Below are 11090 nucleotides of genomic sequence, written 5' to 3' on the forward strand. Positions count from 1 at the left end.
AAAACTATGGTATGATGTAAATGATTAGTATCAATGAACATTATAATATGATCCAGTGGGTAATAATGTAGACCGTGAAACTTTTACGGCTATATTTTATCGCTATTATCAAGGTCCAGCCTATTAAAACTAATATTAATATTAATATTATGTTATGAAATATGGACCGAAGATCGGGAATGTGAACACCACAAAAGCAGCTTATTATTATTTCAAACTACTAATACATTGCCTAATTATTTAGTAGCTATTTTATATCCATTGTTGTGAAGGTTAATTTAAGGAGGTAGACCTATGGTAAGGGACATAGCTCATGAAATCAGTGATATGTTTATATCATATTCAATTTCACCAAAGCCTCTCAAGCTTCCGTTTGAAGCAGAATAAAATGAATCCAAGTTAATTAGATGCTTACATAAGATTGATGTAAAATGCTGAATACAAACTTTTCAATGATTTTTAGGAGTTGTGTCCCTCCTTAGGTCTACCTCCTTACGGTAGCGGTATCATTATTTTGTTCCTTCTTTGGTCCAGCTATAACAAATTGATTTCACTTTTTACCATATATACAGTCGAACCTCGATGTGTCGAATTCGGCTTAGTCGAAATCTCGGATAACTCGAACTGATAACAAGGTCCCAGCAAAATTCCCCTTACCCTAATACATTTTTACCTCGGATGACTGGAACTCCGATGAATCGAAACCTCGGATAACTCGAGCTAATCAATCAGTCCCCTCGATAGGACTTCGAGATTAATTAAGCCTTATGTCTCGAAGTCAACTAATTAGTCGGAAAACTGATTTATTACAAACCATGATCGAAGTGCGTTTTAACAACGATTAGCGTGGCTTTTAAAATTAATTTGTTGACACTCTTTATGGTTTGATTTGTTTATTTAATTAATGTAAAATTACGCGTGTTGTTAAAAGAAACGTATTATATTAATAACACGTCGGAACTTACACTAACAGAGATATCGGATATTTTGATAAAAAATGATAATAATTTTGATGAATTGCAATGGTATCTGACTATTTAATGAAACAGACGATAGGAAGAGTATTTCAACGATACATTCGTTTCGCTAGTTAATTTGAAATTTTATGGTAATAATGTAGAGCACATGGTTTGACGATACTCCCGATTGTGAATCAAACAAAGTAGCATGATATGGTGTTGCCATAGATGTCACAGCGGTACGAGTTCGAGGAACCAAAACATCGCAAATTTGACAGTTCTAACAACGTTGGGAATTTTTCAGGCCCTTCTATATATATATATATATATATATACCAATTTGTTATTTTGTATACATTCGTTTCGGGTTTTATTTCCATTTTTCTCAAAATACTGGTAGTATTTTCAGTGATGACGACATAACATATTATACTGATATTAAATGCTGCAATGCGTACATCTGTCACTGCTGTCATCCTTTCGATTTGACTATTTGCATGCCATTTTACCGATGGTATAAGCAAAATGAAATCAAGTCTGAGGGAAAAATAATTTAACAATTGACCTCTTGTAATTATTATAGGATAACGTATGATAAATGGTAGACTACTTGTAAAATTTGCCAATAGTCTTTTTCAACTTTATAGTGTCTTCGAGTCTTCAACGAATATCCAAAATACCATAATGAATGTGTTTCACTCAAAAATGGAAGAGATCCTTTTTGAAGATGTTCTTAAAACCATATCTTCTGTTGGAAAATATTGCAATTCTTATGCAGTTTAACTTTAAAGAGAGAAAAATATAACAATCAACAATAGTGATCTTACTTTTAACGTGGCTCTGTCCTTATTTTTTTAATGCATAACAAATAAATAGTCTACAATGGTAAATGCACTACTTTATTTGCCAGCATCATGCAGCTTCTTATAAATTTGAAAAGTGTTTGGTTGTGCCGTGAATAAAATGTGCTGAGATTTGGTCATTCAAACTACAAAATTCAAAAGAGTTAAAGTCGTATGCCAGGTCATGTTATAAACAGTATCGTTTGTAAATGTGATCAGTATAATTAATCATACAAATGCTTTACCAGATTTTCTGGCATTTCGCACACAAATAAACTCGACCTACCACATAATACATTAATACACATTACACATTTATCATTAATTTGTTTGCTTCATAATTCATAGCTTATACTAGTGGAAACAAAATTACTAAAAATTGTTAGAAGATCGGAGAAAGGAATTTACTCTATCTCACGTCAAACGATGAGCGCACACCGTTTCTTTTGTCATAGTAAGTTAATTGAAACTTCAGTATAAATTACATGCTCCTTGTTATATCTGCTCTTACACTGCTGGACACAACATTCAAAACCTTCGAACAAACTCATTAAAATCAAAGAATGGATATCACCCTTTGACTTACATACGTTAAAAAGACAAACTTTAATTCCGTAGTGCAATAAAATATATTTACCGACCCATCTGTTTTAAGTTATTGATTAGTTTGCTTCTATATTTATACATGCATATGTAGTTCCCATATACTTTATCTCATATGGCAAGGTATAATCACAATATACAAGTATATTCTGAAAAAAAGAAGGTTTATTTCATTTTCAATAAAAACGATATGAGATTAGTATTTCATAGGGCATTTTCTTTATAATTGACCGATAAACTTATGCCAAGCTGGTAATCAAGAAGGATATAGACATTAAAATAACAGTCTTCATAAAATTCAGACATGAAGTGATTCGTGTATGTCAAAAACCTACGGAATGAACTTACATTTCTTATTCAAAATCAGTTACCGACTTAATAACCAGTCTTAGTTTTTCATTTGGGTGTAGCGCTTCTGAGATATACAGTTTGTACGTTAAATTAGGTATCACTAACTACTTTCGAGTCAAATGGCCACCCCCTATGTAGTACCAAGAACACACTGAACCTAGAAATATGTATTGTAAGTGCATTATTTATGTGTATTCTGATCAAAAGTAGTCACAATAAAACTGAGAATTTGTACTTCAAAATCAAATTTCTAATTTAGTACAAAAATGTATGAAATTTGTTTGCAAATGTGAGTAATTTGCTTCCATGCTGTCTGTCATTTAGCAGAAAAGGGAAAAAATGTGGATTTTCAGTATTAATTATTCATGTAAATTTTGTGAAGAATTTCTACGATCATCTTACCATTAACATAATGATTTTTTGGCTTATTTTCCAAGCTTCGCAATGGTATGCAACTTTAAGATGTCGTTTGTCCTGGGAATTTACGGTGAAAACTTTGAAAATTACTTGCTTAACATGTAGAATAATGGATACGTTAGAAGTGGTTAGTGAGACCTTAACATATTGCAAGAGTTATCGTTCTTGATTTGATTTGAATCGCCTGATTTTTGTGGGGTGTTAAAGTGTGATTTTCTAAAAAGTAGGGATCTAAATACAGAACGGACTATTGTCACATAAAAAATAGAGTATATATTGACAAAACATCCCATCCTTTATTCCGTGGGTTTATCTACACCTTGAATCACATTACTATAGACAGTGTCTGAATTTTATATGGACTCATACTTAAAGTTTATCTTTTCAAATGTCAACAGCATATAGGGTAATGATAATACTAGACATTATTTGTGTTGAACTGAAACAAATGGAAGTTCTTCTGTAGACAAGAAACCCGACGACAAAGCAACAAATATCCAACACATAGGTAACTGCAGATAGCTATTGTTATGACTATTGTTATTGAAGCTAAACACAAATGACTCCATCAGAATCACTTTGCCATAAATAAATGCTGCGAAGCTATGAATGTAATATGTAATGTAAAGTTAACTAATTCAACCAATCAATCAAAACCATATAACAGAGTAATCAAGGGAACCAAGGTTATAGCGGTAATCAAAAGAATGTAATTCAGGGACAAAGACCAGACATGGAAAACAGACATACACAACAAAGAATATAAAGTAACTAAACTCATACATACAAAGTAACAAAAGCAAATGAGTAACTCGGACTCCACTAAAAACTGGGAGAATGGACCAGGTGCACCGGTAGGGTAAGCGTCCTCTGCTTTTCTAGAAACACCCGTCTAGTTGGTGGGTCAACTACAGAAAATCGCGTTTTAAAGTACCCATCAAAGATACTGAACGATAACATGCTCTCTTGATATAATTACATCATAACAAAAGTCAGATAAAATATTGTATGGACCAAACACTATACATGCATTGAGGCTGAGATTCAAACATTGTTATAGGAAAACAACATATTTGAAACTCAACGAGATACATGTATGCTTTTTATTTTTCTTTCAGATTTGACGTTAATTATTACTATTGCTGCTTCAATCGGATGTATTGTTTTGGTATCAGTAGGCATTGCCTGCATAATTAGAACGAAAAGGTAAGTTTAAACCAGCATTTTGCAAATAGTTACGAGAAATGAAAAAAAAAAAACAGTATCCTGTTTTCGTACGAATCATTATATCGGTTTAATCATTACCTTTTAAGCTAATAACATTATAAATTTAAGTACAGCTCTGCCTTAGAACCAGACAGAAGCGTATGATTAGTGATTCTTGCGTTTTGAATCCCCAAATATTTCATGATGGAAAATCCTTCAGAAGGCCTCACAGAAACTGTACTCAACAATAAACAGTTTCATTGAATTGACTCTTAAAATATAACGAATCATCCCTACCTGGTTTTCAGACAATACCATACTTGAGAAGATGTTCAACCTTAACTAAGTGGGCTAAGTGTATGACACGTTAAACAGCTTTAAGTCTCATATCAACCATATAAGTAATTTCTGTAAGTGTATATAAAATATGCAATGATGAAAAAATTCCACTACTCAATTAAATGTGCAATAAAAGAGGATTTCTTCTTTCTGCAGTAAATAGACACTAGCATTTGACAAATAATTGGCATTGTTATGATCAAAATGTTCCATTACACAATAGAAGATGCTCTGAATAATAACTGAATAAAAAACAAGCGCCCAATCAACACAATCACCATTAGAGCTAAACTAAACCGTATCTTTTAAACTAGACAAAATCCGAAAAACGATTGTTTTGAGCACCATTAAATAAAAACAAAACATCAAAAGATAGAATTGAGTATATCAGAGAAAATACGTATTATTGTATAGATTAGAAATGTAAAAAGGCCAAACCAATTGTAATATTACAAAACATTGTTGAATGGTTATCCTTTTTGTGAAACCAGTACAGTAAAATTATATATTTAATTCTGGCTATTAATTGTTGCACATAAGACGTTTATTGATACAAAGGCATCTGTTTCATGTGTAGTTTCCTCTTCTGTTTTTGTTTGTTTGTTTGTTTGTTTGTCTGTTTTTGCCTCATGCTTCACCGTACATAAGAAATAAAACAAAACATTCTAGCATTTTGCCGATTTTGGGGGTCGTGTATTCAAGCAGACCATCAGAATTCCTATATTGAAAAACGAATTATGAGACACTTTTGGCTGATCTCTTCCTATATTCCTAAGAAGCGAGATTTTTACTAGGGCCTCTACAGAAAAAAGAGAAGCCAGTATCCCAGTCATTCGATTTCAGGTTCCGTAATTTGGGTGCTGTATTATCTCTGAATAATACCCAGGAAAACCTAATCTAATCTACCATAATGGATTTGAAATTAATTATTGCTTATCGGTTAAATGACAAAGCAAATTTAATGTCCAATAAATTTAAAGTAGTAGTCTCGAATTTGTCTCCGGGTTTTAGTAACTTCTTCCAATCTTCATACGTCACGAATATTGGTACGTCATATTAAGAGTTCGTGTTCGGAGAGAAACCTTTCAAAATGTGACCTCCAAGAAGACATAGACAATCTACAAAGAAAACTATCAAGACAGGGGAGAAATCAAACAAAAAAAAAAGACAAAAAAGATCTGAAACAAGAGGCGGAAAAAGACTTCGGTTGTAAATAGCAATTATGATTCAGTTGAAATGAGGTGTGTGTGAAGTCGTAAGAGGTACGCTAAGCACGGGGAGTGTACAGCAAGCCGAGATGCCAGGAGATAGCATACATGTACTGGAAGGAGGAGAGACGGTGCGCCAGCCAATAGCATTTAAATGTAATGAAAATGTTGAAGTTAGTTATCCTGGTAGAAGCAGTGGTTTAGATGATCCATCTACACGCTCGGGACTAGGACGGGAAACCGTGGTAAACCCTAGCTCCAGTTATAATGGTAGGTTTATTTTAATATTGATCAGGTTAATTTCTCATTCAATACCCACTCGTTATCGGGACACGGGGGACCATTTGAATAAGAACATTTCACAAAATGATAACCCAGGTGCAGTAGAAAGAGTAAAGTATGCATGACCCCGTAAGCGCGCACATCCCATTAAAGATCAAAGAGAAAATCTGACGGGATGAGCTCATTGAATTTGGTGTTTTGTTGAAATCTGAAAAAGATCTTGCAATGGAATCGCCTGCAAACGGAGATTTAGTATTAAAAGTGGGAATGCTTACAGTTGTTAATAAGAAATCAGAGTCTATTTTCATTGTAGAGAAATAGACTTAAGCATTTAAAATTCTCATGGATGTATTTCTGGAAAAGTGACCTTTAAAGGCGCGTGAGCTATTAAAGTACCTACAAAATATCAGATTAGCTGCTCGTAGAAGACAAGATTATGGCTGGGTAAGGTATAACGAGCAGTATAGATTAAAAAAGGCCCGTTTTTCCTTCTCCTCTTGGGGTGTAATTGACCAAGAATTGAGGATTTTATTTGTGGCTACAAACAACTCTCTTCCGCAAGCTGATCAGGCATTAAGGCCTGCGGTGTCTAATGGTCAGGTAGTCTCCTCACAGCCTTTTCGTTTCTGTTTGTGGGGAAATAAACAACTTCCCGCGGTCAGGGCAAAGTGCCACAAATTTAACGAAAATAGATGCAACTTTGGGAAATCATGCAAGTTCGATCACAAATGCACAAAGTGTAATGGGCAGCACCCGGCATTTACCTGTAGAAACTAAGGGCACCTTACGTTTTCAAGAAATTACAAATTAGGCATTTCATCCATTTGTTCGTCAGTGGTAGAAAAGTGTCTTGATAATTATCCTAACAAAGAAATAAAAATGGCATTGATACACGGTTTGAAATACGGCTTTAAATTGAATTATACCCGACCTCGGTCCCCCATATTTTGCAAAAATTCTCCTAGTACTCTGAGAAACTCGACCACGATTAAAGATAAAATTGATAAAGAGCTAGCTCTTGGTCGCATATCTGGACCATATTTGATACCTCCTATCTCAACATTTCGGTGTTCACCTCTTGCTTTAGTGCCGAAATCAGTCCCTGGTGAATTTCGCTTAATTTTGAATTTATCATACCCACTGGATAAGTCTGTTAACAGCTTTATTGACAAAGAATTTTGTACTGGTTAGTTTTCTAGTATAGATGATGCAGTTGGCATGGTTCAGAATTTAAAAAGGGGGGCTTTGCTTTCAAAAGCCGACATTAAATCTGCATTTGGCCTGGTGATTTGACTAATTAAGGTTTACCTTTGACGGGATGTTCTACTTTGACAAATGTTTACCTGTGGGCGCTTCAATTAGTTGTTCAATCTTCGGAGAAGCTAATACCTAGCATTGCATGGAAACTTTGACAACATTCCGGAAGGTATGTAAAGAATGGGGTGTTACCAAAGAAGAGGAAAAAACTGTTTTACCTACGGAAGTTTTGACATATTGGTACGTCATATTAAACGTTCGTGTTCGGAGAGAAACCTTAAAAAACCCTCCACCCTTCCTTAAATCATGTATACTTTTGCTGCTTTTTTGTAATGTATGTTTTTAGCTGCAGCGCCTTGGGATGATTCCTTGAAATGACATTATTGTTTAATGGTGAATCGTCGCAGCAAAAACCTGTAGCAAATCTGTTAGCCTGAAAGAAAGAAGTCTTCACAATATTTACGGACATGTAACGTAAGAAAGTGAAGCGTTGGAAAAGTGTTTGTATCTGCTGACTGATATTGATTAAAATTGACATGTACAAAGCCTCTGTGCAATTTTCTTGTAAAAATGTTCGTATATATAACAGACTTTACTCCACACAAAAATTCGAAAGTTTTTAATACGCAATAGCATGATATACTGTGTTATAATTAATTGTTTGAGCATATAATTAATATAATTGTTTAGGAAATTTGAAGGAGTCAGTTTTCCATTTTTATCATGTTGTTAGTTTATATTATTATTTCATTTATAATAAATTTTAAGAATTGTTGCAGTTGATGGCAAGCGGAATCTGGCAAGTTGAGAGAGGGTCATGATCCTAGAATTCTACGCTAGACTATATTGTATAATTCCTTCCAGTGGTACCAAGGGGAGGTGGGTTCAAATTTTGGCTATATCTGTTACCAGAGCGACCGGTTCACGACTGGTACCAGTCGGAATCTTTCAATCCTCGTTTACCGGGATGCGTGATTTAAATATGGCCTGGCGTATGTAAGGATCGGACTCCCTGTTCACTCAGTAATGCACCGAGGAACTTTCGTTACGGCTGTTAACAGCGGAACGCCTACCTTAGCCAATTCAATTCTCGGCGGTTTGTACCATCTTGACAGATTTCGTCTTTCCGCTTTCTGCAGCCGTTTTTGCCATATGTTATATACTTGTGTTGGATCTTTTATTAAAGAGACAACTGATATACGTTCATATGCCTCATACCTAGAGATTAATTTGTATATAGATAACACATAACCTTTTGTATTGAAACTTCATGACGAAGATGATGATTTTAACTTTCGACATCCCAAGCGCATTTGATTATTTAACAACTGATCCAATACTGTCAAGCCTGTGATCTGTTTCTCTGTAGAGCGCAGATATTGTCAAATAAACTTCTCAAAAGTATGTTCCTATATTCGAGGTAAATATGCAGACGTAGATCCGGCTAAAATAAATATTAGTAATTTCGATTTTTAAATCTATATTCTAGTTTGAAACGTCGTGATATCGAAGATTACATTTCTTTTAAAATCTTCAAGTAAATATTTGGAATGATATTAATTATTAACGCATGATTTATTACTGTTCAGGATCAAATTTTAGCGATTTAGTTGATAACTGTGTATGGTCTATGGTGATATCTTTTAATATTTATATAATTGTATCAATTTCGGATGCTTTCCCACTATTTCCAAGTTATTTATTACGTTTACTTCATGTCTCTTAGTTGAAATGAATTATTTCTCCCTGGTGTGAATAATGGCTGGCACGGAGTTGCTTTATTGTTGTTAGATTATTACCGGATTAAACTAAACTCAATTGCAATATGATGGGTGCCGCTGATGGAGCAGACCATGCAAATCCTAGCAGGACACCCGTTTATTTTTTGTTGGAGTTGAAATTGCTTATGCATTGTATTTTCTTTAGGTATGACATCTTTTCTTCAGTTTTTATTTGTGTATTAGGGAGGTAGACCTAGGGTAATTGACATTACTCATGACATCAGTGATATGTTTGTATCGTATTCAATTTCACCAAAGCCTTTAAAGCTTCCGTTTATGCAGAATAAAATAAATCCACGTTAAGTAGATGCTTACATAAAACTGATGTAAAATACTGAATACAAACGTTCCAATGATTTTTAAGAGTTGTGTACCTTACCCTAGGTCTACCTCAAATCTATATTATTAGGTTCGCTTCATTGTGTATGTATATCGTCTTTATTTCATGTGTTCACGTTCTTATTCACCACGGCTGACGCTTTCATATATGTTTGCCAATATTCCATGAGTTGAAAATGATATAATATTTATTGTAGATCACAATACATACTTAGGTTTTACGATATGCGTTATTGTTCGTGATTGCTAAATTTAATTTCTTCATAGGAAGAGAAACAAAAAGTTATGCAAGAAAGATGGTGCACATGCCACTGAATATGATGACACACAAATGAGAGTGGACGAATATACGTCTGTCATAAGAATCAAACCAAATGAGGTAGAAGTCCAGGAGCTATCAGAAGAACAAATTGAGGTTTATGAGGTAACCAGGTGTTCTTTTCCTTTAGTGAGTGTGGGCTCTGATATCTATGATCACACAGACAATATAGAAGGAGTATACGACACTAGTGATCACGTAAGTCACAAAACTGATGTCGTAGATAGCACGTACGACCATGCTCCGTTTCATGTGATGGAAAATGATTCACATTGTGGTAAAGTTGACTCGATTGATCAGACTGAACAGAGTTGTGAACCAAACACAAAAAATAAGGGCACTGATTCGGGAAATAATTGAAATTTATGATACAGATCCATTTACTACCGATAGGAACTAAAAAAAACCTTTCGAATTTGACAAGACATTGTTACTTTATGTTTTGTTTGAACAATTTTTGATAAGTTTTTTACTGAATGATAGGACATAACTCTTGTTAAATATTGACCTAATCGTAATATCACATCTTTTAAAAATGGTCATATTTAAATATTCGTCTATGTGTTTGTAAGAAAGTTCATGTTAATATGCGTTTCCATAGTTTAAAGGCTCATTATTTTATAACTTAATTACAACATAACATAATTTGCTTACTATTTGTCTCATTCAAGTCTGTATTTGATAAACAATTTGTTTTTTTTGGTTCCTGTGTTATAAATATAGTACACTCGTCAAAAAGGCGTTTGTTGAAGAGTTACTGCCCATCCTTGAAATAAGGGGAGAGGTTTTTTTTTTTTATATTTCACTCCTTTCGTTTAACATACCATATCTGAATTGAATACGTCTGTTAATTATTATTCGGTTTACTTTTAATGCTATGCAATCACATTATAACACTTTTAAAAAGGGACGTTTTCTTAACACTTTACAACACACTTCAAATGTGGAATTTTAAATACCATCTTTAACTCTTTAAGTTCAATAATTTCAAATTTAAAAAAAAAAGAAATTAAAATATAGAAATAATAAAAAAAACAATAGAAAATAAGAACGAATAAAAACAAATATAAAAAAAAAAAAATAAAATTCAGAGTAGATATCTCTCCCAAATGAGACAATAAAACATTAATTATGAATATCGAACGTACGATTGTGATAAAATAGAATTATCGATGCGCTAATAATAG

The 11090-nt window shown here is 33.6% G+C and overlaps 1 protein-coding gene across 5 annotated transcripts in view; it reads left to right on the forward strand.

Moving 5' to 3' along the window:
- The window catches only part of LOC148612056 (uncharacterized), a 21538-nt gene extending 10678 nt beyond the window's left edge, over positions 1–10860 (forward strand). Inside the window, exons 2-7 of one of the 5 annotated variants that reach the window (XM_088593167.1) lie at positions 1121–2255; positions 3571–3680; positions 4291–4378; positions 4687–6195; positions 8244–9390; positions 9852–10860. In XM_088593167.1, the coding sequence (XP_088449293.1) occupies positions 9290–9390; positions 9852–10263 (513 nt within the window). In that variant the 5' untranslated portion in view covers positions 1121–2255; positions 3571–3680; positions 4291–4378; positions 4687–6195; positions 8244–9289 and the 3' untranslated portion in view covers positions 10264–10860. Of the gene's footprint in view, positions 1–1120; positions 2256–3570; positions 3681–4290; positions 4379–4686; positions 6196–8243; positions 9391–9851 lie in introns of those variants that run through there. The other 4 variants (XM_088593169.1, XM_088593168.1, XM_088593171.1 and 1 more) reach the window with 4 other exon arrangements.
- The last annotated feature ends 230 nt before the right edge of the window (positions 10861–11090 follow it).

The sequence above is a fragment of the Perna viridis genome, chromosome 7, assembly GCF_037379345.1.
Source record: "Perna viridis isolate PV_CMFRI_1.1 ecotype Kerala chromosome 7, ASM3737934v1, whole genome shotgun sequence".
NCBI classification, from domain to species: domain Eukaryota; kingdom Metazoa; phylum Mollusca; class Bivalvia; order Mytilida; family Mytilidae; genus Perna; species Perna viridis.